Source organism: Seriola lalandi, unplaced genomic scaffold, assembly GCF_002814215.2.
Source record: "Seriola lalandi dorsalis isolate HSWRI2012SDOR001 ecotype SW California unplaced genomic scaffold, Sedor1 jcf7180002054370, whole genome shotgun sequence".
Classification (NCBI taxonomy): Eukaryota; Metazoa; Chordata; class Actinopteri; order Carangiformes; family Carangidae; genus Seriola; species Seriola lalandi.
In genome coordinates, this window is record NW_019524923.1 from 566,269 (window position 1) to 584,463 (window position 18,195).

The 18,195-nt window shown below is 38.4% G+C and overlaps 1 protein-coding gene across 1 annotated transcript; it reads right to left on the bottom strand.

Moving 5' to 3' along the window:
* Nucleotides 1–1,910: 1,910 nt before the first annotated feature.
* amacr (alpha-methylacyl-CoA racemase) lies at nt 1,911–16,114 on the bottom strand. The gene is made up of 6 exons (XM_023408686.2): nt 15,754–16,114; nt 14,105–14,361; nt 13,006–13,149; nt 9,204–9,364; nt 3,911–4,097; nt 1,911–3,118 (listed from the first exon to the last, which is right to left on the bottom strand). Exons 2-6 carry the CDS (start codon nt 14,349–14,351, stop codon nt 2,709–2,711), a joined length of 1,149 nt encoding a protein of 382 aa, XP_023264454.1. The 5' UTR covers nt 14,352–14,361; nt 15,754–16,114; the 3' UTR covers nt 1,911–2,708.
* Between the last annotated feature and the right edge of the window lie 2,081 nt (nt 16,115–18,195).

Genomic DNA, 18,195 nt, shown 5'->3' on the forward strand with positions numbered 1-18,195 from the left:
ATACTGTTCAACCCTACATTTTAGTAGACATGCCTGCTTTGATTTTAACATAATAGACTTTTGACAGAACGCAGATAGTTAGGGGTGAACGGTTGCTTGTATGAGGAGATGTCATCATCCACAGGGTCTCATCAAGGGTGTATTTTCTCACCTCTCTACTCCTTATACTGATGCCAGAAGACATATTTTAAGATTTGCCAGCCTCCTCCATGCTGATGATGATAATGACCACGGATATGTGGTAGATGACTTTGTGTGATAGGGCATTCTTGCATCTAAACACCTCAAAGACCAAGGACATGCTCACTGACTTTAGACAAAATCCCTCTGCTCTAAGAGCACTACCATCAAGGGACAAGTGGCATAAGTTGTTAAAACATACAAGTACCGTAGCCACTTCAGTGAGAACATATTGAACTTAACCCTAACTCAATGATGCTTTGCAAAAAAGCTCCAGCAACGACTGTTCTTTCTTTGCAAATTGTCAAAGTTCCATGTGGATAAAACCCTCATGACCAGCACTGACCTGTACAAGAGACAGGTAGTGCAGAAGAAAAACCAATGACCCCCGGAACAAATAACATGGAAACCTAAAATATTTATGAATCCAGACTTGAATTTACTTGTAGCTCCTGTGGCGATGGCTAATTTAGTGTTTCAATAATAGCAGTGCAGTGCTGTCCAGCTTAAGCATGGATGTTCTGCAGGTGTTTATGAATGAAGTTCATTAATTATCACTGGGCTGCTGCCCCATGGGGCATTTAATCATTTAAAACCAATCATTTCAACTCTAAATTTGGCAGCACCACTGGGCTGCAACGAAGTGATGGAACAACTACTGCACACTGTTATTGATGAGTAAACAAATTAAAAAATCGCTAACAATCTAGTCCCCCCCCCCCGAGAAGTTTTCTTTTTAATAATAAAAAAACCCAAACTGCAAAATCCACTGGCTCCACCGTGTTTCGACTTTGTCGTGGCTGCGTGAGACGTCTAGCGTCATTTTAGCTTATGTCATCATAAGTGTAAACATACACATTGAGACATGAATCTTCTGCCAGAGTAACTCTGATCTCTGAAGCTTGAACTTTACTTGTGAATGTAAATAAATGCCTGTAATTATTGACAACTGAGCTGAGTTGATTTAAAAGCCTTTTGTTAATGTCACCTGTTTGTTTTACTTATTGATCTAATAGGTTTTATCTGTTCTATTTGCTCTCACCCTTTAATCTTTATCTTATTCATTGTTGGGTATTTTATTCATTTTCATTCTCTTCACTTTTAGTTGCCTGATTGTATTTAATGTTAACTTTGCTGAATTCTGTTATCTTGATTTTCCCATGCGAAGCACCTTGCAACTTCTAAGTTGGATGCTTTAGAAATAAAGTTTATTATGATAATGATTATTTTTCAAATCAGTGTGTGAACCTAACTTGTTAATGCTAATTTCTGTTGACAATTGATTTAAATTTATTTATGATGCATTTAATTTAATTCTGCCTCTGTCTTGACACATACAGCAGAATTATTTTTGTGTGTTTGTAGTTAGTGTGGAGGAGGAAATAGAAGCGAGAGCCTTGTTCTGTCTCCTTCTCTCTTTGATCACCTTAACTTAACGCAGCGAAATTAATGATTAAGTTGCTCTCATTTACATATTTTCTTCCAGGTTCTGATCTGTCAGAACAAACAAATGACTATGAAACGTGATTGCTCATGAACAGCACATAAAAACTACCTGTTAATCAGGCTGTCAAAGTCAACCTGCTGTGCTACGGATAAAATCATTATTCTACTGTCACAGCATTAACAGAAAAAATGAAGAAAAAAAAGAGGGCAAAAGGATAGCAGTTATCATAGAGAAAGATAAAGGAAATAAAAAGTTTGAATGTTAAAATACAGCCTCAAACATGTTTCTGCACCAAGACGTTTTTAATAGCATATAGAATACAACATACACAATTATATTGGCTAAAGTATGAAAGTATGATGGAAAACCAGTAGTATTTTTATCATTTCTTCACCGTACCTCCCAGGAGTAAACTCCAACTGAAATAATTATTAAAATAATATAACCTAGACACAGATAAGCTCTATAAATTGGGTGAATGAATTAGGCAATTAAAAATTATGACTTTTTTTAAAGGCCATTTTAGTTTTTGCAAAACTTGATACTTTCATGTTCAGAGCTCTCCAGCTGCCATAGCTAACAGTTGTATGTGCAATCAGTGGACTTAAGGTATGAAAATGTCAAACTAAGATGTCCTGGTCTATTTATTTATTATTATTTTGGTAATTCTGACTTAATTTTATTTTTATTTATTCCGAGCTGTAACCATGTACCATGAGAGCCCACAGGATGGCCTTTCACCTTGTCCAATCCAGGCACGCCTACACTAGAGGTGTGTGGGATATGTAAACTCTGCTTATACTGGAAAACATGCGTTGCAGTAGCCTGAGAGGATTGATGCAAATGGGTGAGATGGAGAGATTTCTCAAGCTTTCAAACTACATAAATACTCAGCTCGAATGTCTTGGTCATGAAAAGAAAAGAAATTTTTCCTTTTCATTTTCCCTTATCATTTGATTCTTGAACAGTTGTGTTAGACATGATTTAGATGGCAGGTCTTCAAAGTCAAAGTTCAGTTTGATCCATCCTTAACTAAACGATGGTGCAGCCGTGGATTTTAAAACTGTTGAATTGTTCTCCTCTACAGTTTTGCCTTGGCAGCATTACACTCTACGACCCCTGCTGCTAGCATCTGGTTTATCTCTGACGATGTAAAGCCGTACTCCTCGAGGACCTTGACCGTGTGTTCTCCAATAACTGGGTCAGAGGTGAGGCACGGCTCAGCAGGAGTCCGAGAGAGAACCGGGGCAGGCCGGGGGCTTTCCTCCCCGTTGGAGTCCTTCATGAAAGAAGCTCTTTCCTGGTTATGTGGGTGGGAGCTCACCTGGTCGAAAGACAACACAGGTGTAACGCAGGCATCGGTCCCATCAAAAATCCTCGACCAATCTGCCTGGGTCTTTGAAGCAAAACGCTCTGTGAACATCCGTCTCAGCTCTGGCCAATCACTGAAGCTCATCTGAGGAGGCAACTCTTCAGCGTCCAACTGTAAGCCTATGGGGAAGAAAAGACTTACATTTAACCTCGTGGAAAAACATGAGCAAAGCAAAATTATGCAAAACAGGGAAATGTTTAACATGTTAGAGCAGTGTTCGATCACAATAGCCTGTTGATCTTTATGGAGCTCCAACTCGGTCACAAGGTATTTCACTTGAAAGGTAATTTGTTCATTTATATCTGATGTGTTAAATTATTTAAATTGCAAAGAAAGCTGCTCTCGTTTGACATAATTTATTCTTTTTTTTTTTTACACACGTTTCTGTATAGTGAGTTCACTTTTTCAAAAGTATTCACACAGTCAGCACAACAGTCAGTGGGGACTCTGTGTATAACTTTTCATTGCTTTGACACAAAATGCATTCACTGATCACATCTTTCAAATTTCACAAATAGCTTTCTCATTCCAAATTCAACCAAAATCTCCATCTAAAACTGAACAAAACACTCAGTTACTTGAGCTCAGACTGCAATTTGCCACATTCTGATTCATCTACATCGAAAAACTGATATCAGGTGAGGGAAGTGAGCAAGAGAGGACGAGGACAGAAAATGTGATGTGAGAGAAGACAGCGTTGACAAGCACTGTCCTATACATGTATTGTATGTACTGTACTAATACATTTTGTATTGTATTACTGTATTATCTTTTGAAGCAAGCTCATCGTGCATTAGTTTAATTGGAGTTCTGTTGTTGTTGGCATGTCAACAGCACACGTGCGACACGAGTGACCACCATCTCAGAGGTTTATTTCATCTATAAAAAATGCCTCCAATTTGCATACGAACCCTTAAGTAGCTGTCTGTAGAACTGTGGTTCTATGGCACCCACAGCCATGTGCTTTCCATCTGAAGTCTGGTAGGTATCGTAGAAGGGCGCTCCGCTGTCCAACATGTTCTCTCCTCTGGAGCGGTCCCACATACCAATACTACGAGATTTCCATACAAATGAACCCACATATGCAGCTCCTTCCACCTGAAATGGAGAACACAAGATAAGAGGCTTTTTATATCGCATGATATTATATTATGTTCTATTTCTATGCATAATAACTCAAATCTACTACATAGCACACCAAGGTGTGTGAGGCATAACTGTTCTTTTCAGCTATTCGCTTATTCCTTTATGCAGAGTGCATTAAATTCATTAAAATTGCAAACAACCCTTTGTGTACACTGCTATATACTGTATGTCAGTTCAAGGATATAGCTTTTTCATATGGCATTCATATGTCATGTGGTAATTATTGGGTATTTCAGGAAAGCTAATGAAAATACTGCACATATGGTGTCCTGCTGAATTTATAAACCACCATCTGCCTATACTCATAATGTATTTGAGTCTCCACATGTGCACAAGCTATTACAGCTGCTGCTGCTGCTGCTGCTGAATGAAGTAAATACCTTAACAAAACAATAACTGAAAGTTGGGGATAATTCTCTGAATGTGTTACATGTAGTTTTGAGTTACCAAAAAATATGAGACCACAAACAGAGAGTGGGTATTGAAGAGTGGTTATGTCTTTTCTTCAGTGACTAGCAAGCATTCCTCATAAGAAAAAAAGGCATTTTTCAAGTAGCTTGCCGTCCCTCTTTATTAATGTGGCTCACATTAATTAATGTGATCATTCAGCAGCAGGCAAGGAGAGAAGGCTGTTGGTCTCTCTGTGTAAATTAGAGGACTGAACATGCAACACTGGCCGCTGCTACCTTACATCACTTTAATTTTACTGTCTCCAACTTCAAATCGTTGCGAGCAAAATCAGTTATAAAATAGGACAATGCACAGGGCTACACATGGACACACTTGTCACTTGTCACATATTTACCTTATGTGTAAAAATTATTTACACTACTAGCAGTTAAGGTGCAACATTACCACTCATTTGAAGCTGTATTTCTGGCCACATGGTGAATGTAAGTCCAATATTCACTCTCACTAAATGCTCCACTATGTTCTCCAGCTAGTTTGCGTCTGTCTGCTGTTTGGTGCTGAGCGGGTAGTGTACAGTGGTTTTGTCCAGCTTTAGAGCTGAACAGCTGCAGCCAAAAACAACGTGTGAGAGCAATGAGAGGAGACCAGAAAAGTAAAGTTGTGGGTGGGCCAGCTAAACAAGGAGCTGCAACTCTGTAAAACCAAGAGGAAGATTCTGGTGATAATGCTCTGTAGGATTTGATACATGTAAATATTGATTATAGCTACTTTAAATGCCCCAGTAAATTGCCTCTCAATTGTTAAAAGTGTGAAATATAAATATGTCTGTCAGCCTTGTGTTAAACTGGCAACTTGCATCTTAATGTAATCTAATGGTACAACTGTTATTCATTGTGAATGTGTTGAATTTTTTTTTTTTTTTTTAAGGTGTATATATTCAATTTATATTTTATATTCAAATCTTTTCAGCTGTGTTAAATTCACTCAGGCTTGTTGTCTTGACTTGTTTAGTTCGTAATCTACTTTGCCCTCCGCCAATAAAGCATGACGGAATTGCCTCAAGCCCACTCAATCCTCAAAAGGATAAACACTTATCGGAAATGGATGAATGAATGGAGAGTACTAACATGATTGATAACATGCTTTAAACTGAGTGGGCTGAACTGTTATTATTAGACCTTTAAAGCACATTTAAGGGAAAATTGAATGTCACATCAGCCCTGAGACAGATTGTGTTCTATCTGTGATTGCATCTGGCCCCTGCGTTGGCATTCTCATCATAATTACATGGTTTTCCACTGACAAACAGCACCTTGTGATTCTGTAACATCTCAGTGAAGATTTGCTTTCAGTTAAATGCAGATTTGAGTTTCAAGGCACCATTTATTGTAAATTACTACAACTTATCTGAATGTTCAAGGTAATTTTTATGGGGTTTTTTTTTTTTTTTACACTTGCCAGTGTAGTTGGGTGATCTGACTGAAATTAATATCACAATATTAAGAATATGTTCCCAATATAAAAATGGACATTGCTAAGCATATTGGAGATGACTCTGTACTTGTACAACAAAAACAACTAATTTTGTTAGTATATGTTCAATTTACTTAGAATCCTTAATCTAGAGTATGGAATTTTGTAGAGCATTAAGACTATTAGAGCTTAAACTATGAATAGGAAATTAATTGGCAACTATTCTGATAGTAGATTTATCATTTGAGTCAATTTTCAAGCAAAACATCTGTTTGAACTTTGTTTCTACAAAGTGAGGATGTGCTACTTTTCCAAGTCTTTTGTCATAGTTAACTGAATATATTAGGGATTTGGATTGTATGTGTGCATGTCAGTGCATGCCAGTCCCTCTTGTTAAGTTGGTCTTCCCCACGTTTATAAAGACAGGGACCGCCGGCACGAGATGTGGCACAGCGCAGTTAGCAATGCCCAGGTGAAAGTACCTGCAAAGATTTCCCTCATGGAGGCAGCCATGTTTTTCCCTAAAAGGCCTCTGACAAAGCAAGAGACAAGACTGGAGCACAGGCGGACTGACCGGTGGGATTACTGGCTCAAATTCATGAAGTATTTAAAGTTTCTACCGGCTCTACCAGTGTCTTTACCGGTGAACAAGTCCAAGGCTATATTTCTATCAATGTCCGACCATGAAGCCAATAGCTGTCTGGCTTAACCAAGATGGAGAACCCTCGAGCTGCTAAAGGGCTCGACCTTGACTCTGAAGAACTGGCTTTTCTTCTCCATTCGTAAGTAACTCGATGGCAACATTATGTAACGTGTTTGTTTTCATTAGTGACTGGCTACAGAAAGCATAATAATATTGGCTAACTCGCTGTTACAGATATTATTAAAGTGTTCGGCTAATGTTGCTATCGCTAGCTGGCTTGCTAGCGTTGCTGTGGAGCAGATGGCGGCACTGCTAGCGTGAGCTAACGGTTGCGATTGGATTGTTTTTGTTAGCTGTCGTGTACACAGGGCAGCTTAATTCAGTCTTACTGGTTAGTTAGTGTGTGTGTGTGTGTGTGTGTGTGTGTGTTTGTGTTTCACTGGGCTTCGTAACACCTTGTTGACTGGGAACGTGAAGGGAGGGGGGGATGTGGCCGACGATGCTGGTGGAGTAGCGCGACATCTAGTGGTATTGCCAATCGTTTACAGAACCTTTACGGTTAGGGAAAGACTGTGGTCTGGTTAAATACAGAATAAGTTCTGAGTGAGTGACTTCAGAGACGACATGTATATTTACATTAAACAAAACCATGATCTTTCTCTAACCTTAACCAGAGTGCTTTTGTTGCGTAAGCTGAACCACAGACAGGACTCTGGATATGAACCCAGGCCTCTGTTTGTGCTTTGTATGCCCACTATCCACCCCACTGTCTCATGACAATTTTGCTGATTAGATAAATGAAGTGTTTCATTCATTCAAAAATACCTCTGAATACCTCAGTGAATACAGCCAGTGAGAATGTTTCCTCCAAAATATATTTTATGTTGCTATTTAGTGGTAGGGAAACCATTATACTTGTGTAACTTCTATACAAAAGTTGTTTGAACACATATCTTGGACTCAGTTATGATGTTCATTTTTCATTATTCTCTGATATTTGACAGACCCAACAACTCATCAATTAATAAAAATGGAAAATCATTACACAGTATTTTAAAGACATTATGGGAATTGTTGAGGTCAACTCAGCCTCTGCTGCTTTAATTTTCTACCTTTTTTAAAACCTGTCTCTGACCTATCACAATATTCCCAAAGATCCAGACATTGTCCGTCTTTGTCTAATTCCAGACATCTTTGAAGGCTACAGTAAGTCTATAGAGTGTATCAAAACTTTGTGTTGAAACCTCTTTATGAGATGAAGATGAGGGTCAACACCTAACTGTAACTGGATAAATGTCAAGACGGCTGGAAACTGAAATAAAATATAAGATGGAAAAAAGATGTCTTTTGAGGGTCTGCTGGAGCACAGGTGTGCAAATTGGGCAGCTGACATTAATGCTTTTAGTGTTTGCCCTTCAGCTGGTTCCCTTTGTCCTTTGGTCCTGAGTGATTTGAATGGATCACCAGTCAACTATGACCAGTCAATAACCACTCAGCTGTATCCTCTTATACCTGAATACAAGCAAGAGATTAAATACTGAATTGGAACCTGCTGACTGCTTCTCCTGCTTTGCTCATATTAATTAAGTTAAGTCCAGTGTAATCCTGGAAGAGTCGGGAGACCCTTAACTTTATGTAGGTGACATACTAAATCACTGCAGTGTCCACTGCACTTTCATGATCTAAAAACTGAATTTTGCACAAATACCGTATTCAGAGTAAAATAAATTTACACAACTGAATGTTCTACATATAGTACATCCATATGTTTGTTTAAAATAGATCCCATGAAGATTTGTGGGGTTGTCATATTAAAAAAAACAAATGCACCTCCTTAAGGAGCTCATTAGATTGGTTCTGCTTTGTAACCTCCTCACTCCTTTACAGCCAGTGGATGTCAGGCACAGCAGGATTCAGAGACTTTGATGTGTTGTTAAAATAACTTCGCCAAGGGCCGTCAGCAAGTGATCATTTATCCTACTTTAAGTGGATCGTGAGTCACAGTTTTTCACGGTGCAGTGCACCATTACCTGGAAAGGTACCCCACTGTAATACGGAATAAACTGTCGTGTAGTTTGTAGGAGAAAATTAGTTCTGCTGCTTACCTGACTTGTAAAATCTTTGGCTCTAAGCAAAGATTTTTCCTTTCCTTTGCCTCTGAGCATAAATTGCTTTGTGATGTTTGATAAGTCTTAACACAGTCTGGTTCGTATATCATCCGCTCACTGGAACCTGCAACAATACAGCCACATGGCCGCCCTCGCATACGATTTGTTTTCTGGAGCTCCCTACAGCAGTGTCTGGCTGCAGTTTGTGCAGAGCATCTCCATTGTCATTTGCTTGAGCTTGGTTTTTGTTGACTCTGGTGGAAAAAATACTCATATGCATATTTATGAAAATGGAAAAAAAAAAATCTGTTTGCGCTTCTGTTTACGCATTCTGTGGAGCAGCTGATGCTCTGTGTCATACTGACCGCTTTGGCTGACTCAGCGCAACAGTACACATTTATTGGAGTCTGACAATATACCTACCATGCTAGCATCGATGATCTGTCCTTTCCCTGACTTTGTCCTCTCCAGCAGTGCGAGAACTATCCCCAGGGCACAAGTCAGACCGCCTCCCGCAAAGTCTGCTAACAGATTCAGTGGAGCATAGGGCTTCTCTCCACTGCGACCCAGCCGAGATAAAAGGCCTGTGAGAAAAATGAAGAGACAAAAGCTTCACAAAAAATGTAATGACAGCCTCACTGGTGGGAGAATAATGGAGTTCTGAATGTGAAGGAAAATTAATTAGTTCAGTCACTGAATGAATCAGGGAGCAATGCCACCTGATAAAACATCAAACAGTAAAGGTTATCAGTCCATGCAAACAGGAATGCTATCAACTGTACACAATTACAACTCTGATAACACACAAGTGCAAGTAATACCTTCAAGGATTAATTTTTATTTTGTCTGATTGAAAATTGCTTACTTGGTTAAACCACCATGCAGCGTTTGTACAAGGCTTCTTGTTCTTTCGTTGTTCTTTTATCATACAGATATTACAAAGATCCTTGTACCAGAAAAGTACTGGTTTCTGTCTGATTGTAACTTTCTCAGTTGTTATAATCCTATTTTGTCTTATCTCTTCTTTAGAGATGTTGTTTTCTTTGGTCTGTAAATGCTGTCTAATCTGTGAAAAACAACCCTACACGAAACACTGTGACATGTTTATTGTTACAGTAGGGACGCTGCTCTGAATATTAATTTTGTTTATTCAAATAGCTGTTCTTAAAATGTCACAAATTTGTTATTCATGTATTAGTAGCTCCAGGGTCTTTTTTTTTTTTATAGCAAGTCTCTAGATTTTTGGTCCCTGCTGAATGGCACCCATGGCGTTGTTCATTCTATATTCTGCAAAACACAGACTGAGCAGGGCTACCAAACAACCATGCAAACAAATGAAAATAAAATACGTTTCACGTTTCATTTACGTACAGGGCAAAAATAAAGGTTTAAAACAAAGCACAACATACTACTGCCTCGAAAAGCTGTAAATCTTGTCATTATGACGGCTGTACTAGAAAAAGGAGCCGACAGGTTTACATAACAGCTTACATTACCAGTAGTTAAACTAAACGAGAGTTGGGAATGCATTTCTCGTTTTGGAGTATGAAATTACCAGATGGGTGTGATACCTTTAGCACCCTCTGTTGGTTTCTAAAGGGTGGTACATATACGCATCAGACCTTGTTTTGTGTTATCGGAGTATATTATCCGTAGGGCTGAGCTTTAAAGATAACCACGATCACTTTTGTAAGTCTTTATTTTGGGTCTTAAAGGAAATGTGAATCCCAACGTAACATGCTGTTTGGCCTCGTGTCTAAATTGCTGGTGTCAAGTCAGGGTGCATTTTTGCATCAGCCAGCTCCCTACTTTTATTCTTTTCTACTTCTTTATATCCTTCAAATCACATCTGTGCGGACTAATGAGCAGAGTGTGTGTAAGTGAAGCATTTAAAAAGTTTGCCTTTCAGACAATTAAAGTGAAAATATTGTTGCAGACTATTTCATTCCCCTAAGTTATTAGCCATTAAACATGAGTGGTTAGATTTATAATGGGCTAATTCTTATGGCCAATTAATAAAACAGACCATCACAGAAAAGTCTCTGAAAAACCTGTAATTTTGTACTTTATGACCTTATATTAAATGATTACACTTCGGAACATTTGGTTTGTTTTTAAGTTAAAACACTGAAACTAAGTGAGAGAATTGGAAAAGCTTAGCTATGGAGGTGAAATGGTTTTCAGTTAATTTTCATTAAGTGCACCCACTTCATATTCATATCTTCATATCTGCCTCAGAGCAGTGTGGAGGGCTGTAGTGATGGTATCCTCCATGGATCTGTTTGCTTTATAAGCAAACTGGTGAGGGTCGAAGTTTCCTATATGGTTGGGATACCTGCATCACCCTCCTGTGGTATCTGTGGTCTGTACATATCAGACCTTGCTTTAAGAGTTGGAAGTCATGTCTGAGTAAGCAAAAATTGGTGTTGAGCTTTTGTATCTGATTTTCCTGCTGTAGATCTCGGATGGATTCACATAGCCAGTTCCATTTTCGACCTGGTATAATACTTTGATTTTCTTATCAAACAGATGGACATCACCCTCAGCAGACTGGATCAGCTGCAGCTAATCAATTTCAAAACACCTACAATGAAAAGTTTGCGCTCTCTTGAAGCTGGTGTCTGTATTCAGCCAAACATTATTTGTGGGCGAACAGACGCATCATTCTGTAACAAACGGAGACCTGCGTCTGATAGTTTGTTTGAAAAGAAATTTGAACCCATTAAATTATGAGGCAGATCTGGTTAAAGAGTTCGATCCAGGATTTTTTTTTTTTGTCACTTAACATTGCAAGCATTAGGGAATTTTGCAACATTTTCGTCAATTTCTCAAAAAATAATGTAAGGATCTTGATGTAAAAAATCTACTACTACTTCCTTTTTTCTATATATCTTTTTCTAAGAGTCGGACAGACATGTAAGATTGTTTGGCCTTGGTGGGGATATGCACTCTGCTGAAATGTTGTTGACATTGTGCAGCAGTTAAGTCTTTTATTTCATGTTTCAAAGGTCATGAAGAAGTAGATGGACTTGGTTCAAAACAAAATGTAAACACAGAGAAAAAACAGTGAATTATCCACTTCTATCATCTCTATAGATCAGGGGTGTCCAAACTTTTTGCAAAGAGGGCCAGATTTGGTAAGGTGAAAATGTGTGGGGGCCGACCATTCAGCCTGACATTCATTGAACCATTAACATTAAATACAAATGAACTATTTTATGAAATTTTTATTGCAAATGTCATACTTCATTTTTTTTTCATTTTCAAGTTTTTGCCAAAATCTCTCTGCCTTTCATATTTGAAGACCACATAAAATGAAGAAAAAGTCTGTCTGGAAAAAAATCTTTTGGGAAGATGAAACATATCTAGGTTCATTAGAAACATTACATATTATTCACTATTAAATGCTCACTGTAAACTTCTAAATTCAAAACAGTGGTCCGTGCATATTCAAAACTGTGGTTTTGATCATCACAAAAAAATCAATCACTGAGATTTTAGAATTGATTCACCTCAGAGGACTAAACACATATCTTGCCTGCACTAATGTGAAGGGTGATACTGAGATCTCGACTGCAGTATGTAGGCCTAGTCCAGGTCCGGCTCAAAAACAGTGGTTTTGATGCGCAAGACGTCACGCAGGTGAGAGTCACTTAGTCTCGTCCTCACGCGGCTCTTGTTAATGTTCATATCTGAGAATGTCTTCTCGCACAAGTATGTCGAGACAAACAAGCTCAGCATTTTCTTAGCAAATGTTCAAATCTCTTGGAACCTGCTTTCATCCAGCTGGAGATAGAAGTTGACAAGAGGGAGCTGTTGGTGCCGACTGATTCGTAATTCAGCAGAAAAATACTCCAATTTCCACTTGTCCTGGAAGCGGCGGCCCTCGCTGTCAACTTTTCTTTTTTTAGTTACAGTCGCCATGTCAGAAATGGGCTGAAAGGATCACACAAGGGTCACGGCGGCGAGAGTGCGGCCAGAGGTCTATTGCCATTTTCTGGTGAAATGTAAAATAGCTTTTTTTGTACGTGTGTATTTTATACTGTGGTCAACACTGCTGGCGGGCCGCACATTACTGATTTTATGACACAGGCTGTGGGCCGGTGAAAATTTGAACACGGGCCACAATTGGCCCCGGACCAGACTTTGGACATGCCTGCTATAGATGCTTGATCCTGTTCCATCAGTCTGCAATCTCCCAAATATATTAACAGTGTGTTACTACCTGACATGGCGAGGTAGTTGATGTCATGCCCAGCTGCAGTGGCGTAAGATCCAACCTGTCCATACCCCGTCAACCGAGCGTAGATCAGACGAGGATTTTCCTTTAACAGCTCCTGTGGGCCGAGGCCCAGTTTCTCCATCACACCTTAGAGATAAGTTGATAATATAATGTCACCAAAAACATTTTTTAATCAGTATCTGCTTAAGTTGATTCTCAGTCAGTGTGAACCAGCCTCACTTTAGCACTTTTGATCTTGGAATTACATGTTTGTTTTTTTCCCTCTCAAGTCTGTGAAAGATTACTTCTTTGAACATCACATCATAACACTTGTTTGTATGAAAAGATCTTTTGGTATTAGTACTATAAGACTTTATTAAAAAACTGATATATTTCACTGTTTACATGAACTTCTATATTTCAATATTAAAGACAAATTAAAAGAATTTTACTTACTCTTAATTGAGTAAGATCCAACTAAAATGGTTATTGTTCAACAGAAATTCTGACTAGTGGGTGAAAGGAACTCAGTACATTCTCAAATACTGTATCTAAATACAATTTTGAGTTACTAATACTTCCATTTTATGCTACTTTATACATACTCCACAACAATTCAGAGGGAAATAATGTACTTTCTACAACACTACATTTATAGCTTTAGGGAGCAACTTGAGACCCAAATAGATAAAATGATTCAATATTTCACAAAATAAGCAACAATTAAAGAAACTTAAAAATAAATAATTAAAATAAATAATTATAGCTATAATTTTGTCTTCTTTCCTGCCCTATTTATTACTGTACCTTACAAACCCCTCAGATTTTATTTGTGATCTCTGAAGGGGGCATGACCTCTAGGTTGGGAACCACTGGATTAAACTGACTAACTGTACATAAAGTAGTTAAAAGTAGCTCAACCTTGAGCAGCTACAACAGTAAAATGCTACTTTTAATAACATCACTCACATTGGTAAATTTTCTGCAGAATGAGTATGACTTTTGACACTTAACATACTTTCATCTAAAAAGGACTTTGAATGCAGGACTTTGTGCTTGCAATGGCGTATGCTTTTGGCTCACATAGCATCAGTGGTCTGACCTTTACGATAGGGCTCAAGCACGACATCAGACTGGACACAGAGCTTCCTGAGCAAGGCTACACCCTCAGTAGTCTTCAGATTGATGGCCACAGATTGTTTTCCCCGCGCTTGTGTATCCATCGCCATGGCTACCTTGGTCCGGTCCACGCGGATCACCTTGGCTCCAAAGTCTGCCAGGATCATGCCACAGAACGGTGCAGGAGCCAGGCCCGCCAGCTCAATAACTCTCACTCCGGCCAGTGCCATGATGAAAGGACTGTAAATTGGAATATTTAAAAACACCTGTCGGTACTCCATAACACAATGCAACACCAATAGCAACACCACCAATAGGGTGAAGGGGGGGGCTCACATCAGATTCTGTGATGTTATCAGGAATTTCACTGGTAAATACTGTTACTGATGTCAGGTACAAACAAACAAAATGTTTTTACAATGACATTATGGCTGCAGCACAGGTTAGCACTGTCGCATCAAAGTGAGAAGGTTCTGGTTTCCAGCCTTGGGATATTTCTGTGTGGAGTCCCATAACCCACAGACATGCATCTTAGATTAATTGGTGACTCTAAATTACCCGTAGTTTTGAATGTGAGTGTGAATGGTTGTTTTGCTGCAATTAACAATTATTTTCACATGACAGCAGCACCCTGCTCTGTCATCAGCCTCCAGATCTTGTGTAGTTGCTTTGTGTGTTACTTGGATAATTGCTATTCTGTGAGATTTTGTTAGTGCTCTGGTTGTCAATATATTGGAACATGTTGTAAATAGAATCATTTTCTCATTATTTTCTTATGTAACGTTCTCTCCTGGTTTTGCTCCATCCGGGAGAGTTAGGTGTAGTTAATATCTTTTTTTGTTCCAAAGCCCAAAGCCCAAGGTACAAAAGTTTTTTTAGGCACTTTTAGATGTTTAGATTCTTTTCCATCATGCCTGGGAGGTGTCTGATCTCAAGAAGAACAAGGAGTGCTGCAACAAACCTAGCCTTAATCCACAACAGAACTATGACAAGTTCTCCAAGATGCTTGGAACAACCAGGTTTACTTAGAAGAAGTTGTTTACTGCACTTTGTATGAATTTCATTGATCAATAAGAACTTATCTTTGCATTGTTTTTGAAAGCATGCTTACTTTACTTTTTAGTGGCTAACACTTTTGCACAGTACTGTAGAAACCACACGTTAACTAAGTAGTTCACAGACCCGTGAGAGAAGTAATAGCTGTCAGACCTGCTGTGACAATAACCTTTGGACTTTGAAACTGAGTATAGTACACACTTTTTTCAAATGTCTAAAGTGTCACACTTTATCAACAAGTGCTACCAAGCAGGTTACAACCCTGCTTGTTACAATAGTTTTTTAAAAACAAAATACTTAAAGAACTTTGTGCAAACCGTGCTAGTACACAGAGTGATCCAGGGACATGGACCCACCGTGTCACACTGTCCGACATTACTTTAACAATGACAATGGATTACTGTGATATTACTATGCGAGTGACTGAGCGAGAGTTTGACCAAAAACACAACAAACCCATGTATGTAGCTACAGCACTGTTATGGACGACCAAACAACAAAGTTACATCATTAGTTAGGCTGCATAAATATAAAGGAGTCTGTCAAAGTGCAGCCTGTTCACACAGTTCAGCTTACCTCTGCTTGCAAGTCGAGGACAGGACACCTGGACTGTGACGGTGTGAATACACGCCTGGAAGATAAAACTGCCAGAGACACTCAGCTGCGGATCACGTGATACTTACAAGACTTACTTTTGTTTGTAAATGTTACAATATAAACCTGATTTGAGTAGAAACGTGTAACCACCGATCATACTGATACACTGACCCCGTAATACTCCTCTTTACCCTCAGCTGTACACCTGTAACTCGTTTTATTTATAACCGGTCGGAGGCGAAGAGGGTCAACCGTCGGACACCGCAGTGTACCCCGTTTTAACGTCGAGTGCTAACTCCGCCTAGCCGAGGGACTTGCTGTGTACGCCGGTTGTAAGTAAAAGCGAACCCTGTTTACAAACGGCTTCCTGGTGACCTCAGCGCAACGGTAGCAAGATTTCTGGGAAATGAAGTTTCTCATGATTTCACTTGAGTGGAAGAAATCAAACTGTTTTGACAAGAAACTTGTCAGACGTGTCAGAAACGGCAGCACGAAGGTTAGAATTTAGCACTAGATTTTAACAATGATTTTAATATATAAAGTGATGTACACAAATTAAACTAGGCTGGATGTATTGGATAGCCTACATAATCAACAAAATAGTACTGATAAACTTCCAAAAGTGCAAAATAATGTGAACCATTATTATAAACGGGGATCTATCTGATTTTCTTATTACTTTAAAACGAAGCTGTATCTTTTGAGCGAAGAAATAACATAATCTTACTCTTTAAAATGATAGGTTAATTCATACGCAGCGAAACACACCAAATTCATCACACTTTTGTAGCCACAGTGGGTCACTCTTCAACAAGTTATCCAGTTTCAGTTATCAACACACAACACAATGTTACTGGACTGGACAGGCTGAACCTTGATATCCTTTCCACCTAGATCACAAACAGGATGCAGGACAAAGTGCTGACTGAAAGGGATTTCTTTACCTTCACAAAACAGAATCGTGTGATAAAAATCTAAAGCAGCTAAAATTTAAATTTAACTAATTAAATAAGATATTTTGTTGTCTACTGTACTTAGTCAACTTCAAGGTGTCAACAGTGAATTAACGAGGGTGACCAACCAAGATTCAAAACCATCTCCAGAAAACTGACAGATTCAATATCTTTATACTTGCAAACGTACAGTATGTTGAAATCCACCTTTATTTTTGTATGACATGTCAATATTTAGTCATTTGTCTTCAAGAACATACAGTATTGGAACACATTTTGACTGCACATTACCCACTTTTCTTTATAAATTGTATATTAAATACTTTGTGAATGTTGCCATTTAAAATACACAGTACATTGCAGATAATTGCTTAAATCTATATCGGTTCCACAATAGGCAACTTGTTACATAAGTGTTATAAGTATACAGTCATATACATTTATTTTTGGAGATTTTAGTATTTTAGCGTAGATTATCGATCGAGATTGCTATCCCTGAAGCCACACTGTTAGTTTGTCTAAAAAATAAGTGTATAATTCACATACAATATTGTCACAGACATTGATAATAAAACTTTATTTATAAAACAAAACATTTGCCAGACATTGAGGCTAAACACAGAGTCCACAATCTGCTGGATGGTTTCAACTTCACTGTATTTAAATATTAGAATAAACATTTTAAACTCCAGCAATGGTGGATTTATGTTATTACACCTGCCATTATCATAAAAACCCATCATGCAAAGTACAGACATAACCCATGGTGAGATTTCTTGTAAGAGCATGCACCTCTGTACCCCACAGCCACCCCCATATCAAAACTGAAAATCTACATCAGAGAGAAAAAAAAGTCTGTCAGTCAGTTGTTAGTTGAAGTGCTTGCCGGGTGCAGTGGGTTCCTTCCAGTAGAAGCTTCCTCCAGCTATGACCTTTTCTCAGCAGTTATTAGTCAGGTAGCCCAGACACACACTGCATCAATTTTCTGTGTCCAGAAACAACCTGTGCTTAAGCTTTTTCTCCTGTTTCTCAAAATTTTAAATCCATCCCAAGCAAACAAAACTTCAACAGCAACATTATGAACAAGAAAATCATTATAGAACCTTTGTGACTTTATTTTACTGATCAAAGAAACAAAAGCTTTTTTTAATAGAAACATTTGCATTTCTGAATGTGAAATTTAACTGAAAGTAACATCAAATGAATGAAGAAAGGTTTTACTTTTGTTTAACTGATTTTAAAAAATTAAGAGAACACTCCTACAAATCTAAAGTGCAAAAGGACACTCAAACACATTTCTCCGGTTTCTGTTCAAGCAGTGCCAAAACCTTGTAAGTACATTGTTGATGAAATATAAAATGACTCAAAACGTTCTAAAAATGACATACAGGGCAAATCTTATTCTGAATAACAATGCCTTGACATTGAGTTTGTGGTAATTTCCTCTTATGTGGGAAAAGCCATACTT

Coding starts and splice junctions, on each gene's coding strand:
- amacr (XM_023408686.2), bottom strand. CDS start 14,351: ATGGCACTGGCCGGAGTGAGAGTTATTGAGCTGGCGGGCCTGGCTCCT. Junction 13,150..14,104: donor GCTTGAGCCCTATCGTAAAG/GTCAGACCACTG, acceptor CTTATCTCTAAG/GTGTGATGGAGAAACTGGGC. Junction 3,119..3,910: donor CTACAGACAGCTACTTAAGG/GTTCGTATGCAA, acceptor TCTTCCCCATAG/GCTTACAGTTGGACGCTGAA.